This window comes from Mercenaria mercenaria, chromosome 18 (assembly GCF_021730395.1).
Source record: "Mercenaria mercenaria strain notata chromosome 18, MADL_Memer_1, whole genome shotgun sequence".
In the NCBI taxonomy this organism is placed as follows: domain Eukaryota; kingdom Metazoa; phylum Mollusca; class Bivalvia; order Venerida; family Veneridae; genus Mercenaria; species Mercenaria mercenaria.
In genome coordinates, this window is record NC_069378.1 from 56,172,047 (window position 1) to 56,196,590 (window position 24,544).

At 35.2% G+C, this 24,544-nt stretch overlaps 1 protein-coding gene and 1 long non-coding RNA gene across 10 annotated transcripts in view; one reads left to right on the forward strand and one right to left on the reverse strand.

Annotated features, from left to right (window-relative positions):
* The window catches only part of LOC123538763 (voltage-dependent L-type calcium channel subunit beta-1-like), a 133,779-nt gene that overhangs the window by 51,618 nt on the left and 57,617 nt on the right, over positions 1-24,544 (reverse strand). For 5 of the 9 annotated variants that reach the window (XM_045323068.2, XM_045323069.2, XM_045323075.2 and 2 more), the window contains one exon: positions 23,164-23,555. The exons of 2 other annotated variants lie outside the window; for them this stretch is intronic. In XM_045323068.2, coding sequence (XP_045179003.2) covers positions 23,164-23,283 — 120 coding nt within the window. In that variant the 5' untranslated portion in view covers positions 23,284-23,555. Of the gene's footprint in view, positions 1-13,253; positions 14,057-23,163; positions 23,556-23,968; positions 24,120-24,544 lie in introns of those variants that run through there. 2 more of the 9 variants (XM_045323070.2, XM_045323076.2) reach the window with 2 other exon arrangements.
* The window catches only part of LOC128550664 (uncharacterized), a 54,115-nt gene that overhangs the window by 9,708 nt on the left and 19,863 nt on the right, over positions 1-24,544 (forward strand). The window lies entirely within an intron of this gene.

Consider the following 24,544-nt stretch of genomic DNA (forward strand, 5'->3'; position numbering starts at 1 on the left):
CTGGAAAGTCGCCATATGACCTATAATTGTGTCAGTGTACAAAGATTAATTATGTTATGCTGACCTTGATCTTGACCACACTGACCCCATATACCATTTCTTCTATAAGCTACCTATAGGCCAATTAATTTCACTACAACTATCAATGCAAACTAAAGTTATCAAGCGGAAAACATTTTTTCTATTTTTCTATTTTTAGCAACAGTGACCTTGACCCTAGTGATCTTGTATGCAATCCTAAACTCCATCTCTATGCAAGGTACCTATATACCAAGTTTCATTGCAATTAGTCACTCCTAATTCAAATTATTGAGCGGAAACCAACATTTGATGCCGCCCGCCAACACAACAATATTTACCAATCTGGAATATTGTTTTTTTTGATACCAAATCTGCAGTACTAACATTTCCACAATAACATCTAGATAAATGAGCCGTGCCATGAGAAAACCAACATAGTGGGTTTGCGACCAGCAAGGATCCAGACCAGCCTGCGCATCCGCGCAGTCTGGTCAGGATCCATACTGTTCACTTTTAAAGTGTACTGCAATTAGAAAAACCGTTAGCGAACAGCATGGATCCTGACCAGACTGTGCGGATGCGCAGGCTGGTCTGGATCCATGCTGGTCACAAAGCCTCTATGTTGGTTTTCCCATGGCACGGCTCAAATGACTTTTAGACACGTTGTCACCGGCTATCCATTTTGCTCAGGCCAGTACAGAGTCACCAAAGGATCGCGGTATCTCTTCTTTCGCTCTTGACAGAAAATTAATAAAACGACAAAACTTGTAGAATTAATTGTTGGTGTGACATATATGTCACTTGTTCTTTAATTTTATTTCTCATGCTAAACATTTATTACAGACTATTTAAAGGATGGGTCCAAACTCATTTACTGAATTCTTAATATAAAACAATTTTATTTGTCAACAGGGATAAACTGTTCTATTGCAAACCAATTATTGCATTAACTTGATGAGAAATATGTAAATGAGAATGCACACACTCGGTACTGTCTGTAGGAACACTGTCCCACAGGACATGCATTAGGTATCCACAGAAATGACTAAACAATGCTATATTTCCAGCGCTTTTAATTGGCATGTGATATGTATGGGAATAGTCTGCACAACCAAAGTTCAAGGTTATACAGCTGAATTTGGAAACCAGTCCACGTAATCCAGCATTTGGATTGGTTGTTTCTGAGCATAAATTTGAAATCGACCAATGACAAGGTTGTATTCCAAAACTCAGGTCCTCAAACTAAACAAGAAACAGGCTTTGAACAGAAGCTTATTAAGAATAACATGGTGTAATAGGCCTCAATTTCTGCAAAAGCGTACAAACAACTAGATAATGTGAGCTTTAAAAATTGTCAAACGACAGAAATATTTAGGTGCATATTGACAAGTTATATAGTGACAGACTGAAGTTCTCAAAGAAATTATATATTTCACATAGGCATCAATGTTAACTTCAATACCCATTATCTCCCCAAAAAATGATAAAATTTGAAAAATCTCTCGGTGAAAATTATTTTATTTTGAATGTCTTTAAAGTGACCAAATTTCATTTAAATATTACTATCCACTTACAGGATATGAAATATGGCTATTACACCATGTTATCCTTAAGCACATTACAATTACATAAATTGCTTTTTTCACAATGTATGAATTATCTCCCTTAGAAACCATTTTCAGAATTTGTTTAAATTCTGCAAGATGAGGAAACATAGCAAGAAATTTTTTTAACAGGGGGAGATGGAATTCCCTCCTTTTACAAAAATTCTTCCATGATAATTTCAATGACAGGAACAGACCAATACTGTGACATCATTAAAAATCGTGGAAGATTACGTGTCATAGATTTTGCTGTTGTGTTTTCATTTTACTTTCAAAACATGAAATCCATCGATTTTTATCTCAGGGTAACAGCCATTCTAGTCAAAACCATGAAACTACAAGCACAAGGAAATCAAGTAATTGCACAGTAGATGGTTGTTTAGTAGAGAAAGTCAACAAGAGCAGAGCAATCCAGAGACCTTAGATTACATAGATCATTAAAAAAAATGTAATTTAAAGAGAATTCCTATAGTTTTTTTCCTTTCATAGAATTTTTTCAAATTCACATATACCGGTATGATAGGAAATTTTGTGTTGAAAACAATGAACAAATAAAAACAATGGGTCACCAGGCTTGTTTTTGTGAAAAATTGTTTTGAACACACCCACTGTTGCTGAAACTTCCAGCGATTTTTCAACATTTCCTGCTTTTTTGTAAATACCAACGAAAATATACATCATGACAGCACAATAAGGTAGATTCTTTTTACAGATTTTATTATATACTTATTAGATATCACAGTCATATTTGTAATACTATATCCTTGCAATAATGAGTACAAATGAAAAATAAATCTTGTTTCCTATTCACTTTTGTGAACTTTTTTCAATGAAAAATACCCATAGTGAAGAATATTTTTTCATAGGTTTTTTTCCTATTTTTCTTGTGTATGAATAATTGTATTGTAAGAATAAAAATGGCGAAAAATGTATGGGTCACCAGGCTAAATTTTATGTAAAGACCACTTGAATACAACACCTGTTCCGACGAAAAATGGCGCGAACCTGACCAAATTGATTACATGTTTATCTGCTAGAAGTTAATTTTTTTTTTTAATTCTTAATTCTTTCTATAATTGAATACTAAATAATCTGAAAGGTGATATTGTCTTATCAGTACTAAGTCAACTGTCTTACATTATATGAACAACGCTGTCTTTGTACTGTGAAAACACAACCACAAAAACTGCAAGATACCTGGCAGGCATGATACTTGTCAATACAACATTAACCAGTATCAACATTTGATTACTGATAAAACTTATCAAAAATGTTATTTCATTCAAGATTCCTCATATTTAAGGTGGTCTGTCACATGTGACTTCATTTCAGTTTTCCATAGAAAGTGTCGGCTCCGCAGAAAGATGCGAATAAAAAACTATAGGAATTCCCTTTAAACATCCAATAAACTTGTATTCTTCTAAACTGAAAAACGTCATCTCAGTATGTCTCCAACAATAGCATTGAAAAACACTGTTAAAATTTTTACAGACTCTTGCTTAATTTCTTTTTTTCAATAGTATTTTATCCCTTTTGGCAGCCATTTTTGTTAAAGGGAGGTAATTACTGCCAAAATTTACCAACCTGGGATACAAATATTTGAAACTGGATTATCCTACCTTTTCATTAACAGAACAAAAATGATTTTTGTGCATTTTTCAACAGCATGCATCTAAAGTAAAGAAGATTTGGAATGTTATCTCATGCAAAACAAGCCAGACTGTGAAAAAATCTTTTTGCCATATTTATTACTGTGAAATGATTTAAATTCGCTGGCATGAAATTTCGCGCAAACGTGAAAAAGGACTGTTTCGAGCGGGCTTTGATTCATGCATTTTCAATTTATAAATGAAAAAATGAATTAAAAAATAACAAATAGCACGATCTTAAATTCGCGCATCGGTTCTAGCGCGAAATACGCGAAAATTCGTCCTACGCGAATAAAAATGATTTCACAGTATTTTGTTTGGTTTTAAATCACACTGACAAAATTTTGACCATACTCTGTGGAATGGTGGAGGAGGAACCTGGGTAGACTAGCCACTAGACTGATAATTAAGATATTTCTATGATTTTTTTGTGTTCATAGAGATCGACAAAAGCCAGTCTATTCTAGAGATTTTCTAAGAGGACTGATGTTAAAATAATCAATATATGATATTGGACATAGGATATAGACTGGCTCAGTTCACTACATTAAATCATAAAAATGTAAAAAAAATATGTATCATAGTCTAGGAGCCAGTCTAGAGCCTGGGTAACCCTAATGCAGAGCTCCAGATAAGATGCGTATTTGCGTAAATACATTTTGAAATTTACAAAAAACGCATTTAAAATCAAACCTACGCGTACTGATACGCATTGAAAAAGCGGGATACGTATTTTACTCGATTAAAGTGCGTAATGCAACTTTATCGTAAATCAAGCACATCCTTTTTGTAATCAAGTGCAACAAACAAACAAGAGGGCCAAGGTGGCCCTAGGTCGCTCACCTAAGAAACACACCAGAACAGTGTAAAACATGTTTGACCTAGTGATTTCATGGAAACAAATACTCTGACCAATTTTCATTAAGATTGGACCAAAAAATTGGTCTCTTGCGATAAAACAAGCATTTTCTTAGATATGGCCTAGTTTTTGATCCTAGATGACCCATGTTCAAACTCGACCTCGATTTTATCAAGGCAATCATTCTGACCAAAATTCATGAAAATCAATTGAAAAATACAGCCTCTATCACATAAACAAGTTTTTTCTTTGATTTGACCAAGTGACCTAGTTTTTGACCTCAGATGACCCATTTTCGAATTCGACCTTTATTTCATTAAGGCAATCATCCTCACCAAATTTCATAAAAATCAATTGAAAAAAACAGTCTCTATCGCATACACAAGATTTTTCTTTAATTTGACCTAGTGACCTAGTTTTTGACCTCAGATAACCCATATTCAAACTCGACCTAGATTTCATCAAGGCAATCACTCTGACCAAATTTCATGAAGATCAATTGAAAACTACATCCTCTATTGCATACACAATGTTATCCTTCGTTTGACCTAGTGACTAGTTTTTGACCAGATGACCCATTTTCGAACTCGGCCTAGATTTTATCAAAGTAATCATCTAGCTAAATTTCATGAGAGATTGAAAATACGCCTCATACGTATCACAAAGTTTTCCTTGATTTGACCTAGTGACTAGTTTTTGACCCAAGATGGCCATTTTCGAATTCGACCTAGATTTCATCAAGGTAATCTTCTGACCAAAATTTCATGAAGATCATGAAAAATACGCCTCTATCGCATACACAGTTTTTCTTGATTTAACCTAGTACCTAGTTTTTGAACCGAGATGACCCATTTTCGAACTCGGCCTAGATTGCATCAAGATTACATTCTGACCAATTTCATGAAGAATAATTGAAAATACAGCTCTAATCGCATACACAAGTTTTTCTTTGATTTGACTAGTGACCTAGTTTTGATCCGAGTGACCGATTTCGAATCGGCTAGATTTATCAAGGCAATCATTCTGACCAATTCATGAGATCAATTGAAAATACAGCTCTTTACTACACAAGGTTTTCCTTTGATTGATCTAGTGACCTAGATCTGACCGAGATGACCATTTTCAAATTGGCCTAATTTCATCAAGCTATCATTATGACAATATTCGTGAAGATCAATTGAAAAATACAGCCTCTATCGCATACACTAGGTTTTTCTTTGATTTGACTATGACCTATTTGACCGAATACATTTTCGAACACGGCCTAGATTTCATCAAGGTTATCATCGACCAATATTCATGAAGATCAATTGAAAATACAGCCTCTATCGCATACACAAGCTAAATGTTGACAGACGACTGACGACAGACAGACGCCGGAACATGAGTGATCAGAAAAATCCTAGACATGCTCAGGTGAGCTAAAAGGCGTCTCATAAAGCAAACGCAAGTTATCGTAAAATATGCCATTTTCTTCTTCAAGTATTTAAAGTGTGTGACAAGTGATGACTCGACAATGCTTATCGTAAGCACGTGATCTATGTATATTAGGTAACTATTGAAAAGCTGAAGCACCATACAGTGGTGTTTATGATAAAAAAAACATTGACAGTCAAAGTATCACTGGCTGTTGATATATATCGCAGTGGTCAGTAACTGAAATTAAGATGTATTGTAAGATGTAATGTATGCAGTAAACAAAATGTTAAAACTATTTGAATGAAGGCTAAAAAAATATTCAGGAAAACAGCTCTGGTCGACAAAGGCACTTCAGTGGAGCACATGGATTATCAGAAAATTATTACAAACAACAGTTATTATCATTACCCTTTTAATGATTTCGAATTCTAAAAAAATTTAGAATTCTAAAATACCCTTTAAAAATGTAGAGGTTTACACACCCTTGAAAAAAAAACTGGGTAAATACCTTTAACCTAAAATCTTATCTGAGCTCTGCCTAATTAATGTACTACAGGATATCTCATACTAAAATCGTAATCCTCGACTTATGCTTTAGATCAGTTTCATTTAAGAATACCACAGTCAAGATAATGTTCATAAAAAGTTCATGAACAGTTCAGAGCATTCATGAATTGCTCATGCACATGTTCAGAAAAGGTGTTCATGAACAATTCATCATGAAAAGTTCAATGAAATATTATGGCGTGTATGAACAAACTTAATTTTGAACAGTTCATGAACTTTCATGAACTGAAATATCATTACATTATACATAATACTTAGGTTTATTCACCTTTTACAATATGAATATTCAATGACATTAAATCATGAATGTCACATGATCAATTTCCTTATTTTGCATGCGGAAATTTTTTGCAGATGTGATTCAGGATTTTTGAGAACTTTGTGCAGCAATAAGCATACCGTATTTCCCGTTTAACCCCGGGGCGTTACATTTCCAAAAAGGGCGTTTATTTGAGTAAAAAACACAAAAATGAAATTTCACAAAACTTAAAAACATCGTTCAAACTAGCTGTAATGTGTTTCTGTGTGTGTTTAATCCCCCCAAATACGTAATTTTGGCACCAATTTAATGCAGTGCGTACTTTTATGCATTTATTAGTATCGATCCTCGGTATTGACACGCTCGCGACCACACATTATGCTGACCCAACAGCTGGTACTCCGATAACATTCCGTTATACATGCGGTAGCTATAGCGCATACACAATGCAATGGTTGACGTGCTTGTATTTACCGTTTAATTTTCTGTTTGTGATTATAACGTACTACTTATACCAAATGTATTTGGACTATCCATACTAGACTGTTTAAAAGTGGTTAATTTTAATACATTGACTTTAGTACTGAATATACTTATTACATGATTTATAAAAATGAGGTAGGTGATTTTTTTCCCGTTCTGTTGACTTTTTTTCCGCTCCAAAAGTGGGTCTGGGGGCGTTAATTAGAGGGGGCCTTAATTCGGGATAAACGTACTACAGTAAGGAATGTTTAATGGAACATGAGTGCACTGAACATTTAGTAATAATGGTGCTGTCGTTAATGTTCATTTTAAAAAATATAGAATCCTTATAAAATGTCACATGTTTTCACTACCCTGAAGCAAGGCAAGTATCTGAATTTCAATCTTGAGATTAAAGTAATTATACATTGTTTAACTTAATGTTCTGTATTTTATGCAGCATTTGTTTACTTCTTCTTATGCTCCCAATTATTCTCTTACTCATCTCATTTGTTGAGGATGTAAAATTGTCATTGTCACAGTGATTGAGAATAAAAAAAACAGTGGTCTCTGGCCACTAACTGAACAACACTTTGACCTACAGAAACTGTTGTCTAAGACTTCATAGGATGTGCCATTGGCTTAGATGGTCAGTCTGCTAAATAATTGTAGTTTCAAAACAAAAATGTTGTTTGTGGCCCCTGCTAAGATACGAGGTTCATAAAATTTTTCGACAGGGTGGTATTTAGTGCCTTTGCAACAGGCAACTTAAAAGTTTCATTAATTATTCATGAACTTTTCACTAAAAAGCTCACAAACTGTTCATGAGCTTATCATGAACTGAAAATGGGACTTTCAAGTTCATGAACACATTATGGAATTTGTTCATAAACAAAATCCTAAAATGTGTTCATGATCTGTTCATGAACAGAAAAGAGTTCCATTTTCAGTTCATGGCTTCATTCAAGAAATAATTCATGAAAAGCTCATGAAATTTTCAACAGGGACAGATTTTGACATTCATTAACTTCAATGTTCCCTTCATCACTTAGAATGGGTTTGAATCCTCACTTAGTGTGTAGAATTCTTTATGTCAGAAAGCCAACCAGCTGACTTACGGAAGGTGGATGGTTCTATCCAGGTGCCCGCTAATGCCTGAAATTATATCTAGAGGGCCATCTTTGGTTTTAATCCACCATCAAAAGCTGAAAAGTTGCTACATGACCTATAACTGCTTTAGCAGAATGTACTTAAATATAATTATCCACTACCACAGAAAAAATTGCGGGCAGAATTTCAAATTTTTAAATGCTAAAAATTTAAGTTAATATTCATCTTGGGGTAAATAATGAATAGTACAATTCTAAGAGTGTCTGGAAATTTGTTTTTCAGTTTCTTAAATAATTTCTCCTCAAATAATTCAGTTGCAAGAGAACTGTTGTTGACGGTAACGAAATCAATAAAACATATCAGCTTGATACTTTCTCACAAAAAGATATGCATACATGATTGGTTTTATATCCAGCGCTGTCAAAACCATATATCCTTTATTCATAGCTTCTATATTACGCAATTAAGGATCTGCCAAAACTGAATAAAACAAAGCTTAGAAAGGAATTACAATGTATATTTGTTTACGACTTGATTTGCTGCTTGAAAGGAGTGGAAAACCTTCCGAAACTTTCTGGTATAGCCTTATACTGGTATTGTTTTCTTTGATTTTTATCTCGCCAAGTAGCAAAATAAGCAAAACACTTGACAAGTTGTGTTTTCCCAGTGTCTAGAGCAACTCAAGCTTTGTCCCATATAAGACAACAGTCGGGTTCATCTGACTTGACACTTACCATGCTGAACATGATTGTTTCTGCCTTTGCGATCAGTGTAGATCATGATCAGCCTGCACATCCGTTAGTATCTTTTTGGTTTGCACCCCTTTTAACAGTTAATGGTACAGTCCAAATTGAAAGACAGACAAATTCATTACAGAAATTTAGCAGGTTATGGGTTAATTCCGCCCGTGAGGTCTGGTTCCCTGTATCATTTCATTTGTTTATTTTGTTTTGGGTAAATGTGCAACATTTATCACCAGTATTTCAGTTTTGTAACCACAGTAAGCAGTTAATCTATCCAGTGTTCTGGATTCTGTACCAGTACCAGTTACCTGTTCTACTTAAGTAACTACCAACTTCTCCACATGAATCAGAGGTGGAAGACAAATTGACCTGAGACAATTTTATGTCTTTTACCATTATTGTCATGGAGAACTACATCTTGCCCTGGGATCAAACTCACGACCAAAGTATACTTTCAGTTTTTTTTATTTGTGACATTAGGTGAAACAATCTGGTTGAGTTTGTAAAAAAAGGTTCATATTTGAAATTTTCTTACTTGGTTCACTGGCACCAGAACAGAAAGAAAATGCCTCTGTACATGTTATACCCTACCCCTAGGTATCATATAAGAACCATGGTCGTGAACGGGAAAATATACTTACCCATTTCAATCGCATATTTCATACCTAAAACACGCAGTTCAGTAAATGTGTACTATTGATATTAAAAAGTGGTAATTTATCTTCCGTTTTGTACCGGTCACATTTCTTCAATACTTCTTATCTTAGAAAAACAACGTGTAGTTTACAGTTTTTTCGAAGGTACACAAAAAACTTGCTTGAACTTCCCTGGTGAAGTTCCGGTCTAGATTACAGACACACTCTGATTGGCTGATATGAAAATGTATGTCAGTCGTCATTTTACTACACGTGTACGCTAAAATGTTTATATGCAGCATAAATGTGCAAAATGAATTAAATAAACAGAATAGATGTATACCAATGTATGATTTCAAACTCAAAATCATATACAAGATGAATTTCATTCATCATTTCGAGTCTTATCTTAAAACTGTGAATATATTGCATTCTGTTTTTGTTTGTTTACATTTCGCTTAACATGTGCACACTGCCGTGACCTCTAGACCGGATGTTCATTAGGGGAGTTCACGCAAGTTTTTTCTATAACGTTGACTAAAGCATAAAATATATAGAGCATCTGTGCAATATGGAATACTGAGACAATGTGACTGGTGCACGATGGAAGATAAATTATCGCTTGTTTAATATCAATAGTACACATTTACTGAACTGTGTGTTTTAGGTATGAAATACGCGATTGAAATGGGTTAGTATATTTTCCCGTTCATCACCATGGTTCTTTTATGATACCTAGGGGTAGGGTATAACATGTACAGAGGCATTTTCTTTCTGGTCTGGTGCCAGTGACTTGGTTTGGCACTGAAGACATTGTTGAACTGCATTTTAAGAAGTCTCAGACCAAGTGTGGCAGAAGACATTGTTTGGCTCTGGTCCAGGCTTATTAAAGCCAAAAGTGCAGTTACAGAAATAGTAACTTCATTTAAAGAAGATACACAGAATCTAATATGTCAAGAGGGCCATTCTGGCCCTAGATCGCTCACCTGTGTTACTCTGCTTGCTTGAACAGTCTTGAAAGATAGTTATAAGGTAAGATAAGATAAGATAAATAAGATAAGATAAGTTTTATTTAAAAGTTGGCAAGAAGGCAACATTACAACATAAGCTCTGAAGAACTTTTGAACCGACTATGCAAGAAAACAAGAGCTCGTAGAACAGGAAATGCCCCCTTGATGCATTCATTAATTGCACAAGGAACAGAAATTTTTTGGTCACAGTACACAAAGGTTCTACTATTTTAGGACAATGTGACCTTGACCTCAGACCTACTGTCCTCAAAATCAACAGGGGTCATCTGCTGCTCATGATAAAACTCCCTATCAACTTTCATGATCCTAGGCCCAAGCATTCTTGAGTTATCATCCGGAAACCGTTTAACTGTTCCAGGTCACTGTGACCTTGACCTTTGACCGACTGACCTCAAAATCAATTGGGGTCATCTGCTAGTCATGTCCAACCTCCCTATCAACTTTCATGATCCTAGACTCAAGCGTTCTTGAATTATCATCCGGAAACAAATTGGTCTACAAACCGACAGACCAACCAACATCTGCAAAACAATATACCCTTCCTCCTTCTTCGAAGGAGAGCATAAATATCTGTGAAATTATTTTGAAGTAGTCTCAGTGTGTTCTGACAAAGATTTAGGCAGCTTCTTCATCTGTTTTCAACATTAATTCAAAGCCTTATGGAACTTTAACCCTTACCCTGCTATATTTCTATAATGGACTGGTCCATCTTTCAATTTGGACAGTACCACTTATCACTCAAAGGGGTTTTCACTGAAAATTTACTGACTGAATAGCGAACAGTGCAGACCATGATCAGACTGCACAGATGTGCAGGCTGATCTTGGTCTGCACTGGTCGCAAAGGCAGAATCATCTGCCACCAGCAGGCTAAGGGTTAAAGCTTTTATATTCATGCTGAAGAGAGATCCAGCTGTCCATTTAGATGTTATGCATAACTGCATTGTTAGAAAAGCACTACTCCCAATAATATACATGAACTTATACAGTTAAAGAGTCGAAAAGGGAGGTAATCATAAACAATGGATTCAATAATATTTCCTATTATGTTAATTGATATTCAAATCTTTGGCAAATATAATCGGAAAACAATTATCGAAAATAAGATGTAACAAGAAATAGAAATACTTATTGTAAATAACGAAAAATGTGGCAGTCACATTGTAAACATTTAAGGCGGAGCCTGTAAAAATGAACAAGTGAATTGGTGAATTGGTATTTAACATGTGAATTGTGACACAATACAGTAAAATATTGATCCCTCGAAGGTACAAGGGCTCGATTTATCAAGCAACCCAAACACACAAAATAAATAAAAAAAACAGCTAGGTTACATGAAGTGCTCGAGTTAACTTTGGTATATGATCCATCAATGCTCATGCAAACTGGGTTGCTCCATACTCCATGCATGATTTAAAGGTCCATTACTAAGGGAAAGTGAGTTGGCAATTTTTTTCATAGCCAGTGCATAGACTTCTGCAAGACACTAAATAATGAAGATTGGCAGGTCAAAATTTACAGAAGGTCTTTGGAACTCAAAGAAATGTATGTGTATTATGTTGAAATTTCAATGAATCGACAGAATGACCCCCCAGGTCTTTTTAACTTTCTTCATACTTCACAGAAAAATGATTGTACATATACTGCGATTTATTTCGAATTTCTACATACCGACTTTCATTTTCCAATAAAATGAAATAGTTTCTGTACTTTTTAAAAGAAATTAAAATGTTCACTTTCCTTAGTATTGGACCTTTAAAGAATGAGCTACTCCAAAGGTTCAGTTGTTGTATTGCTTGTTATTCGTTAAACAAATTTTAGGTAGTGGGTTTATTTTGTTTTGTTGGGTTATAGGTCCAGCTTTTGATCGTGGAGGAAGACACCAGGTGCCCCTCCGTGCATTATTTCATCACGGGTGGGCTCCTTAATATAATTACCGACCTTCCATAAGTTAAGCTAGATGGCTACTTAACATGAGGAATTCAATGCCCTCAGTGAGGCTCTAACCCACATCAATGAGGCGCAAGTGATTAAAGTCAACACCACTTGGCCACAGAGGCCTCTAGTATTGGGTTTAAACATTGTAGATTAAGTGGGTTAAAGCAATTACAAACTTGTTTCAGAAACAAGAATAAGATAAACTGTGACCAGGATCCACTGACATCTTGATACGATCCAGGAAAGTTCACTAGCCTGGTTAAAAAGACCAAATCATGAAAATTCTATTACAGTACATGTGGAACACATACAGAACTTATACAGAACACATACGGAACAGATACAGAACACGTACAGAACACATACGGAACACATACAGAACATGTACAGAACACATACGGAACACATACAGAACACATATGGAACACATACAGAACACATATGGAACACATACAGAACACATATGGAACACATACAGAACACATACAGAACATGTATGGAACACATACAGAACACATACAGAACATGTACAGAACACATACGGAACACATACAGAACACATACGGAACACATACAGAACACATATGGAACACATACAGAACACATACAGAACATGTATGGAACACATATATAACAAGAGCTTTCACAGGAGACAGCATACTTTAAAATATGGAATATCTAGGGAAACTGACACTGAAGTAATTTCAATACCCCTTCCCCTCCAATATGGATGATGTTGGACAATTTTTTAACAGTTTAAGCCTGATTCAAATTTATTTCAAAATAACCGAGATTCTAAGTGAAAATGCATTGAAAACTTTGACCAGATATTTCAATTACCAAGGTAAAAGTAATACCTCTAACATATAGTAATGTACCTGCAGACACAGGGGGATGGAGGCATCATGTCCAATATGCAAGTAAGTAAATAAGTAACAAATTGTCAAAGAAACTTACCACAGAGTCAAGGTCACTGAGACCAGAGAGTATTTTACGGAGACGACCCATTTTTGTTGGCTGTGCATCATACATGTTTTCTACCTCAGCAATATCCTGTGCTCGCAGTATTCTACCCATTGAAATTTCTGACTAAAGGTCAAGGTCATGTCAATCTGACCTCTGAATGACCTTGAATTAAACATTCAAAAACTCTCTTGGCAGCTAAATTTTATTTATTTTCTGTTCATGTCCATACAGTTGACTGTTATTTCAAAATATCCTATTTTGTATCAAACCTGGTTTAAAGGTCAAGGTCACATGCTGAAATTATACTGTCTTTAGAAATAATAGTAAATTATCCAAAATTTTGTATAAACTGTCTTTTATATACATGCGACTGGTTAAATAAACTACTATCATGGCCTCAATGTATAGCAGTTTACACTGTATGCCTGCAAGGGACTTCACACATGAATTTGGCATATGAATTTTAAGATACTCCCTTGTCCCGCCTTACATGAATATGATTAGAAAACATTGTAAATTAATAATTAACAGACTGACATCCGGATATGTACATGAAAGATGACATCGGGACAGTAAGTATTGCATATTATTCCTCTATATCAAGTCCTAAATCAATCGTAAATTCTCGTCCTCATTGCATGAATCAATACATAATCCCGCATATGTTCCAAGCTCGATATCCAAAAATCACATATCCAATGATCACTGAATCATTATTCTGCACAAAATGCATTAAAAATGCATAAAGGCACCCCAATAAGCTGAAAATTGAGAGAAAAAAAACAAAAACCAATATGGCTGACGCAGTGAAAATATTGATAAACACAGGGAAATTCGGATCAATAACTCTAGCCGAGTTCAATAGTATGGAGAAATTCTAGTTTGTGCTAGTCACATAGTATGATGGTGTTTTTCAATAGCTTATTTTGTCCCCTGAACTTCTCCGATAGCACGTTCTTTAATCAATACACAGCCTGTGTTTCTAGTGGAATGTGTAAATAATCCAAAAATCTCACCCCAACTTGCCTAAGTGGGTGGCTGGCAGAGTTATCTGCTCTTGTTTTAGTGCACCTGCTATCTGATTTAATTTGAATTCTTGAAGTTCTAACCAAAGTCATGCGATGACAGAGACGGGAAGTCGTGATGATAAAGATGAAGGTCATGTGGTGACAGTTAAGAAACTTTATACATGTATCATTCAAGTAGCGCCTGCAGGTAATCAAATAAATTGTAACGAAAGGGCCTACTTCGACTGTGAGCTGTATGACATGTGTAGAAGAAGTTTGTGTGCTGATTCAAGTCACTATTACCAAACCTAGTGTTTTATTACCTCACTTTATTGCTTTGATTGTTTAAGATCATTTGCAATATTGGAAGTACAAACATGCAGTACTTTTCTAACGATGTCATTATCAATGATTATGCATACTGTCTATTTCTACAACTAATTTATCTGTTTTTAAAATAAAATTAAGGCCTAAATGGGACTTTAAATTAAGTTCCAACATATACAACCTTTTTTTCACAAGCAAAAAAGGAAATGTGCAGCATACTGAGATTTGATTCCTTGACAATATAGAAAATTGTCCATTAAATTGCATTTGTCACTTGGTCCTAATAATACATTAAGGTACGTCTTGTCATGAATGGGCTCATTTCGTAATTTCAAATTAATACAAAAGGGCCATGAAGGCCCTGTATCGCTCACCTGACCTATTGACTTAAAGATCATCAAGATTAACATTCTGACCAAGTTTCATTAAGATATGGTCATAAAAGTGGCCTCTAGAGTGTTAACTAGCTTTTCCTTTGATTTGACCCAGTGACCTAGCTAGTTTTTGACCCGACATGACCCAAATTTGAACTTGACCTAAAGATCATCAAGATTAACATTCTGACCAAGTTTCATGAAGATACAGTCATAAATGTAGCCTCTAGAGTGTCAACAAGCTTTTTTTTTTATTTGACCTAGTGACCTAGTTTTTGACCCACCTGACCCAGATTTGAACTTGACCTATAGTTCATCAAGATTAACATTCTGACCAAGTTTCATTAAGATACAGTCATAAATGTGGCCTCTACAGTGTAAACTAGCTTTTCCTTTGATTTCACCTGGTGACCTAGTTTTTGATCTTACATGACCCAGATTCAAACTGGACCTTAAAATCATCAAGATTAACATTCTGACCATTTTTCATAAATATACAGTCATAAATGTGGCCTCTACAGTGTTAACAAGCTTTTCCTTTGATTTGACCTGGTGACCTAGTTTTTGACCCCAGATGAACCAATATCAAACTTGTCCAAGATTTTATTAAGGGTAACATTCTGACCAAGTTTCATTAAGATTTGGCCAAAATTGTGACCTCTTAGAGTGTTAACATGCTTTTCCTTTGATTTGACCTGGTGACCTAGTTTTTGACCCCCGATGACCCATATCAAACTCGTTCAAGATTTTATTGAGGGTAACATTCTGACCAAGTTTCATTAAGATCGGGCCAAAAATGTGACCTCTAGAGTGTTAACAAGCTTTTTCTTTGATTTGACCCGGTGACCTAGTTTTTTAACCCAGATGACCCAATATAAAACTCGTCCCAGATTTTATTGAGGGTAACATTCTGACCAAGTTTCATTAAGATTACGCCAAAAATGTGACCTCTAGAGTGTTAACAAGCTTTTCCTTTGATTTGACCTGGTGACCTAGTTTTTGATCCCAGATGACCCAATATTGAATTTGTCCAAGACTTTATTGAGGGTAACATTCTGACCAAGTTTCATTAAGATTGCACCTAAATTGTGACCTCTAGAGTGTTAACAGTCAAATTGTTGACGCCGACAGACGACGGACACAGGGCGATCACAAAAGCTCACCTTAAATAGACTTTCCAATTTAAGATTCAAAACAAAGTATGAAAAAACTATGTATGTGGCAGTGTTATGGATAAAGTGTCTTCTACTGAACCTATTTGATTCCAGGTGTGAGCCCCGGCTGTTACTATGACCATATCTCCTGTCCACCTCAACAATGACTTTTCAAGGAATTTTAAGAAGAGATTAGTGCCTTAAGGCTTCAACAATCTACTCTAGCCCATGTTGGTGTTTACTTTTGTAGAAAATGCCAGGGCAAGGCCCAAGGGAAAAACTGCATTGTAATGTCTAAGATAGGAAGATAGGGGAAAAATCATGCCAAAATAAAAGTATTTTTGATAAATATGTCACACTACAGACAAAAGTAACTTAAAAGCATGACTCATAATGTCTTATTATTTAAATGACATGGTTTATATAATGCACTAACACTTAGATGAAATATATATATATATATATATATATATATATATATATATATATATATATATATATATAGAATTTTATGTTACATAACTTATATTATATCTTTTTATGGGGAATTTTGGTAAAAAATCCAGACATTTTGGAGAGGGGAATTGGGCCAGAAATTGCCAAAAATCACAGCTGTAAGCTATCTAAAGTGTATTTAATTAAAGAACTACAAGACTGATGAACTTTCTACAGGAAAAGACCTAGACCTATGATTTTGTTGTTTGTTCTTAGAATTGTTAAATCTAGGACTGAAACGGATACTGTAGAGCGGGGGAGTATATTAACAGCTTTAAGTCCATATATGGCAAGTCAGTGACACTGTATTATATTATCAGATCAGACCACCTGAGAATCGCTATTTATTCCTGATCACATTTCTATAACTGTACAAATAGCGAGAAAATTAGATATTCCCTGTAGCAGCAGATATAAGTTAAAATCCTTCGAATGAAAGAAACCTTGGAATGCATAATTTACGAAGTTTTACATCTCAACTTATAATGATCTAGACCATATGTCATAACTAGAAATACCTATCGTATTGGAAATAAGTTTCTCCTACGAGAATTACCAAATAAGTACAGAAGCAACTGATAATTGAGCCGTGACATGGGAAAACCAACATAGTGGGTTTGCGACCAGCATGGATCCAGACCAGCCTGCGCATCCGCGCAGTCTGGTCAGGATCCATGCTGTTCGCTAACAGTTTCTCTAATTGCAATAGGCTTTGAAAGCGAACAGCATGGATCCTGACCAGACTGCGCGGATGTGCAGGCTGGTCTGGATCCATGCTGGTCGCAAACCCACTATGTTGGTTTTCCCATGTCACGGCTCATATATACAGCAGTACACAATGTAACTAATAGATGCATTTGTTCAATGGAAGCATAATTATCATAATTATAGGACATCTTGAAAATTCTTGCCAATTTAAAGTTTAGCAGTATATCACAAAACAACAGAATTTTTTAGTAAATGAACAGCATCTTGACAAACAACTTATCTGTCCAATACATGTTTTACTGTTCTGTCCCATAGAGTTGGATACTTAAAATATTCTAAAGGAGTTGTCTCCCTTTAAAAAAGAATGCCATTTGTAAAGAAATAAATGTAAACAATTGTCAAAAACGATGCTTCACCTAGTTATGTTAAGTTTAAACACTGGTACGTTGTTGCAAATGCATCAAAACGAAAACATCGATGTAACATCTTTTTAACAAGAGGACCATGATGGTCCTGAATCGCTCACCTCTTCCCACATGACCAAGTTTTAAGTATGACGTCGTTTTTTCTATTATTTGAATTAGTGACCTAGTTTTTGAGCTCATGTGACACAGTTTTGAACTTGACCTAGATATTATCAAGATAAAAATTCTGACCAATTTTCATGAAGATCCATTGAAAAATATGGTCTCTAGAGAGGTCACAAGGTTTTTCTAATATCTGACCTATTGGCCTAGTTTTCGAAGGTACGTGACCCTGTTTTAAACTTTATCTAGATATCATCAAGGTGAAAATTCAGATCAATTTTCATGAAAATCCATTGAAAAATATGGCCTCTAGAGAGGTCAAACGATTTTAATAATTTTAGACCTACTGACCTAGTTTTTGACCGCAGTTGACCCAGTTTCAAACCTGACCTAGATATCATCAAGGTGAACATTCAGACCAACTTTCATACAGATCCCATGAAAAATATGGCCTCTAGAGAGGTCACAAGGTTTTTTTGTTATTTACTGACCTAGTTTTGTAAGGCACGTGACCCAGTTTCAAATTTGACCTAGATATCATCAAGTTGAACATTCTGACCAATTTTTATGGAGATCCATTCACAAGTATGGAGGTCACAAGGTTTTTCTATTATTAGACCTACTGACCTAGTTTTTGACCGCACATGACCCTGTTTCAAACTTGACCTAGATATCATCAAGATAAACATTCAGACTAATTTTCATACAGATCCCATAAAAAATATGGCCTTTAGAGAGGTCACAAGGTTTTTCTATTATTTGACCTACTGACCTAGTTTTTGGCGGCACGTGACCCACTTTCGAACTTGACCTAGAGATCATCAAGATGAACATTCAGACCAACTTTCATACAGATCCCATGAAAATTATGGCCTCTAGAGAGGTCACAAGGTTTTTCAATTATTTGACCTACTGATCTCGTTTTTGAAGGCACGTGACCCACTTTCGAAACTGACCTAGATATTATCAAGGTGAACATTCTGACCAATTTTCATGAAGATCTCTTGAAATATATGGCCTCTAGAGAGGTCACAAGGTTTTTCTATTTTTAGATCTACTGACCTAGTTTTTGACCGCACGTGACCCAGTTTCGAACCTGATCTAGATATCATCAAGATGAACATTCAGACCGACTTTCATACAGATCCCATGAAAAATATGGCCTTTAGAGAGGTCACAAGGTTTTTCTATTATTTGACCTACTGACCTAGTTTTAGACGGCACGTGACCCAGTTTCAAACTTGACCTAGATATCATCAAGGTGAACGTTCTGACCAATTTTCATGAAGATCTTGTGAAATATATGGCCTCTAGAGAGATCACAAGGTTTTTCTATTTTTAGACCTACTGACCTAGTTTTTGAAGGCACGTGACCCAGTTTCGAACTTGACCTAGATATCATCAAGATGAACATTCTGACCAATTTTCATGAAGATCTTGTGAAATATATGGCGTCTAGAGAGGTCACAAGGTTTTTCTATTTTGAGACCTACTGACCTAGTTTTTGAAGGCACGTGACCCAGTTTCTAACTTGACCTAGAAATCATCAAGATGAACATTCTGACCAACTTTCATAAAGATCCTATGAAAAATGTGACCTCTAGAGTGGTCACAAGCAAAAGTTTACGGACGGACGCACAGAGGGACGACGGACACCGCGCGATCACAAAAGCTCACCTTGTCACTTTGTGACAGGTGAGCTAAAAATGGTGAGTTTTTAAAGGCGCTGAACTGTCCAGAAGTGTGGCCCCTTCATGCAGCCCCTTTCCGGAATTCAATACATATTTGAGTAAATTGACAATGGTTTTGTAGAATAATATAAATGTTTTATATGCTGTTAAATTTTCATGTAAAACAATGCTTTCTTTCTATGATTTGATGATGTTCGAACTTTTTCTTCGAAACATGGACCTAACCCTTAATTGTGCTGAATTCAAATTTTATTGTTGGGTTTAAGGTCACACCAACACAAGTATAGGTCATATGGCAACTTCACAGCTTTGATATGGTGGAGGAATACCCCAAGTGCCCCTCTGTGCATTATTTCATCACAAGCCAGCACCTGGGTACAACCAACAACCTTTTGTAAGCCTGCTTGATGGCTTCCTTGCATGAAGAATTCTACATCCTCAGTAAGGTTCAAACCCAAATCACTGAGGGGCATGTGATTTGACAATAAGACTGAATGTAGATGAAAATTATGAAAATAGACCTACAATTTGTCTGTAGTCGCACCCTTTGTTTTGTTCACAGGAAATAACTCCTAGATTTGTAAAATTACGTCCCTTTCCTTCTAATCAGAGCTATGAAGGAATTTGCTGAGAGACAGTAAAAGCAAAAATGTAGAAATTTTGAAAAATGTTTTTTAAAAAACTACAAAGGATTAATTAGTTGGTAGCCAGACTAATACACAATATTCATCACCTATAGCACTTAATCTACCATCCTTTCTTGTACTATCATCATAAACGACAGGCCACATTAATATACAGGAATAAAAAGCCAAGCTGGCAGCTTACCAAGCCTGTATTAGCTATTCCTGATTCATGATAACTGTAAAGCTCCTTCATAATTAACAGCATCATCAAATTAATTTGCCACAGGTTACTTATTATACAAGTACAAACAAAGCATTTACAAGGTTGGTCGGGTAGTCATTGAAAAAGTACTGACAGCCTGTTAATGCAAGCTAAAATAGAAAACAACAATAAAACAGTTTTCCCTTCACTTACACCTTGCCAATCACTTCAACAAGTTGATTCAAATATACCACTAAGTTTGATGAAAATCTACTCTTTTTGCTTATTCCCTCGCTATCCCCACGCTTATCCCCTTGCTATCCCCTCGCTTATCCCCTTGCTATCCACTTGCTTATTCCCTTGCTATCCACTTGCTTATCCCCTTGCTAATTCCCTCGCTTATCCCCTTGCTTTTTCCCTTGCTTATTCCCTTGCTATCCCCTCCCCTTAAATCCCTGGCTTATTCCCTTGCTATCCCATTGCTTATTCCCTTGCTATCCCCTCGCTTATCCCCTTGCTATCCCCTCGCTTATTCCTTCAAGTTGGCTTATCCCCTTGCTTATTCCCTTGCTATCCCCTCGCTTATTCCCTTGCTATCCCCGCGCTTATCCCCTTGCTTATGCCCTTGCTTATCCCCTCGCTTATCCCCTTGCTTTTTCCCTTGCTTATTCCCTTGCTATCCCCTCCCCTTAAATCCCTGGCTTATTCCCTTGCTATCCCATTGCTTATTCCCTTGCTATCCCCTCGCTAAATATCCCCTTGCTATCCCCTCGCTTATTCCTTTGCTTATCCCCTTGCTATCCCCTCGCTTATTCCCTTGCTATCCCCTTGCTTATCCCCTTGCTTATGCCCTTGCTTATCCCCTCGCTTATTCCCTTGCTATCCCCTTGCTTATTCCCTTGCATTATCCCCTTGCTATCTCCTCACTTATTCCCTTGCTATCCCCTCACTTATTCCCTTGCTATCCCCTCACCTATCCCCTTGCTATCTCCTCACTTATTCCCTTGCTATCCCCTCACTTATTCCCTTGCTATCCGTTCACTTATTCCCTTGCTTATTCCCCCTTCACCTTTAATATTGACAATAGACATCACATCAAGTCCTTATCTGCCAGCTGTTACAAATATACTGAAATACCTTTGAAAAACCATGTTAAACCCAAAACAAATAAACAAACAAATCAAGAATAATCATCAAACTTTAATATACAATCTGACATGTAGGCGAACTGAAACTGGTTTCACACTTAGTCACAGTGACACTTAAAAGATCTACTAAATGCTTTGCCCCTTAAAAACATATATCTCAAAATCTCTACCATACTTTAATCATGTCCTGGAATGGCTATACCAACCACATGCTTTATAAAGGATCATGTAATGTGTTTTGTTGCCTCCTCTCAAATGAATTATACAGTTAACCCTAACCTCGTTAAATTTCTATAACTGGACTGGTCTATCATTCAATTTGGGCAGTACCATCTATAATTCGAAAGGGAGTTCAATGAAAATTTACTGACTGAATAGCAAACAGTGCAGATCTTGATCAGACTGCATAAATGTGCAGGCTGATCATGATCTACAATGGTCGTAAAGGCAGAATCAATTGTGTCCAGCATGATAAAGGTTAAAGCTAAACAGCATTAAACCCAAAACAAATTGTTTGATTATTCTTGATGACTGTTTGGAAAATACACATACTGCTTTTGCCTGATCTATTTTATACTTACTTTCCAAAATATTTTTCATGCATTTTATCCCAGTAAACTTCTGTAGCTGTATTTTGTCATTTTTGACAGTTTTATAATACTTCTACTTTCATTTAGCATATTTTGCATTTATTTACAAAGCACTTTTAATATCTTCTAACTTTAAGGTGATCAATCACATTGGAGCATCATTTTCTAACATTTTTCAGTTTTCATAATATTCTATTAAAGATTTATTTAAAGAACAAAAAGACCCATTACATTAGAGTTAGATCCTTACTGGAAATGTATATTTTATTACTGTTTATGAAATTCTGTAGTTATCTCCCTTTGACATGGAAATGTTTAAAAAAGTGGGTTATTTCTTTTGATTTCAAAATAATTTCTAGTTGATAAATATTAGAATATTTTAACTATCTGGAACACAAGGCAAGTTTTAGCTTCGGAATTAATTTATTTTCAATCTATCTTGGTTGAGCAGACAAAGGGAGGTAATAATAATTTTACAAACTTGCATTTCTAATGAATTTTGGCAAAATATGTTCTTGTCAATGCAAATCTTTGAAAACTTAAATACAATAGTGCTTTTATTCATATTATTCATTAGGCAAATTATGTTTATTAAATTTATACTTAATATGCTAAAATAACGCTATCTCGGTTGGACAACCAGGAAAGGAAAATCGCAAAGTTTGAAAATATTTCCAGTGAAAATTTGACGTGTACTTATTAAGAACTCGGTGAACACAAATAAGTGTAAAATTTATGATCAGATTGTTAAGTTTCGAACAAATATCTATTAGTTGACCAAAATCTGATTAACCACCTTGAATTGAAATACAGCTGTATTCTATAATTTTGACAACTCTAACCTTTTAAAATTCTGTGCACAAAAAAAGTCTAACTTAACTGAAATACAGATAGTATTTTGAAATTTTGACAGTTCTGGCAAATTTTGTACTTATTTGAAATGTATGATTGTAAAAGCTTCTTTTTGAAGATTCACTTCAGGGGAGGTAACAAGACACATTACATTAAAATTATACTCTTACTATTCTATTTTTACAAGATTTTATACTCACACTAAAACTGTCTTCTTCATCAGCTTCCACACCCCATTTAAGGTTATATTGAGGCATTTTGCCCCTGTTCCCTGCACGTCGATTACGCGTCATATTTCCATGAGGCCGGTTACGAGCCATTGTGTTCTTTCTGATGCAGTCTTCGAAAATGTGAAAACAATATTTCTATATTTCAACAGTTATCCTTTTTTTTTTTTTTATAAACTTGTGAATACAGAAAGGTTTCAACTGACACTTTTATCACTTTTTTCCTTATCACTTAACTGATTTTAATCCTGAAAATCAGCATTTCATTTTTTATCATTTTTCAATATCACATTTGTATATAGAACAACATTTTCTCTCAGCTGAATTCTGTTAGAATTTTCTGTCTGGGCTATTGGGCACATCACCTAAAATGTTCAAAGTTGACAACAGAAGGTAAAATAATACCTGGTTGTAATGTGCGTATGCATGCATGTAATATACTATGTGTTGCGAAGTTACCTGCATGGACTCTGTGTGTGTGTGTGTGTGTGTGTGTGATAGCAAATTTTTTTAGATACATTCACATTTATCAAATTTCTTCTTTGATTTAACTTAAAATTAATTTTAATTCTAATTAAACGTTATTGTATTACTATGAATATTAAAGTAGTATTCAATCAATATTGTTTAGAACAGCTTTTCATCCTTTTTATGAATATTAAGAAAGTGTCTACCAATCAAAGATGTTTATTATTGTATACATTTAAGTCAATTTAGAATCTGAATCTGATTTAAAAATTACTCAATATTCATCAGTATTTAAATTCCAATCACTAACATGAACAAAATTCGTTCACATATACGATCATCCAAGATTTATATTATACACACAGGAATAATAATTTATTAAGATCTCCTTTCCCAGAAACTGACTGCAATCAATCTGAATGAAATATTTTTCAAAGTTTTCCCCACCCCTGCACTCACTTCCACTGCGCCTAATGATTACCAATTACATGCCTATGAATATAACCTGCAAAACTTGTAATATACCTATATATCTAATCAGCCGAGATATTTCCGAGAGAACAGTCTGAGTACAATTAAAGGTACGCCAAAATTATTTCACTCGCAAATAAACATAAATCAAGTACATCAGCTTGTGGTTTTCCCTTCCCATATTTTTTTCACGTTTTCCTATCCCTTTAGCACTGATCAGATACCAAGTATGTTCAGGTATTCCATACATCCCACAGTAAATGGTGAGATATTTTCCTTTTCACTATTTGGAATTAATTCAAGTTCAGGTAAACCGCAAATTTCACATCTCAACAACAGTAGACTTTCCTGGCAGGTGTTTTACACAATATACATAAGAAATTATTTTCTGCTGATTTTCTCTCTTGAACCTAAA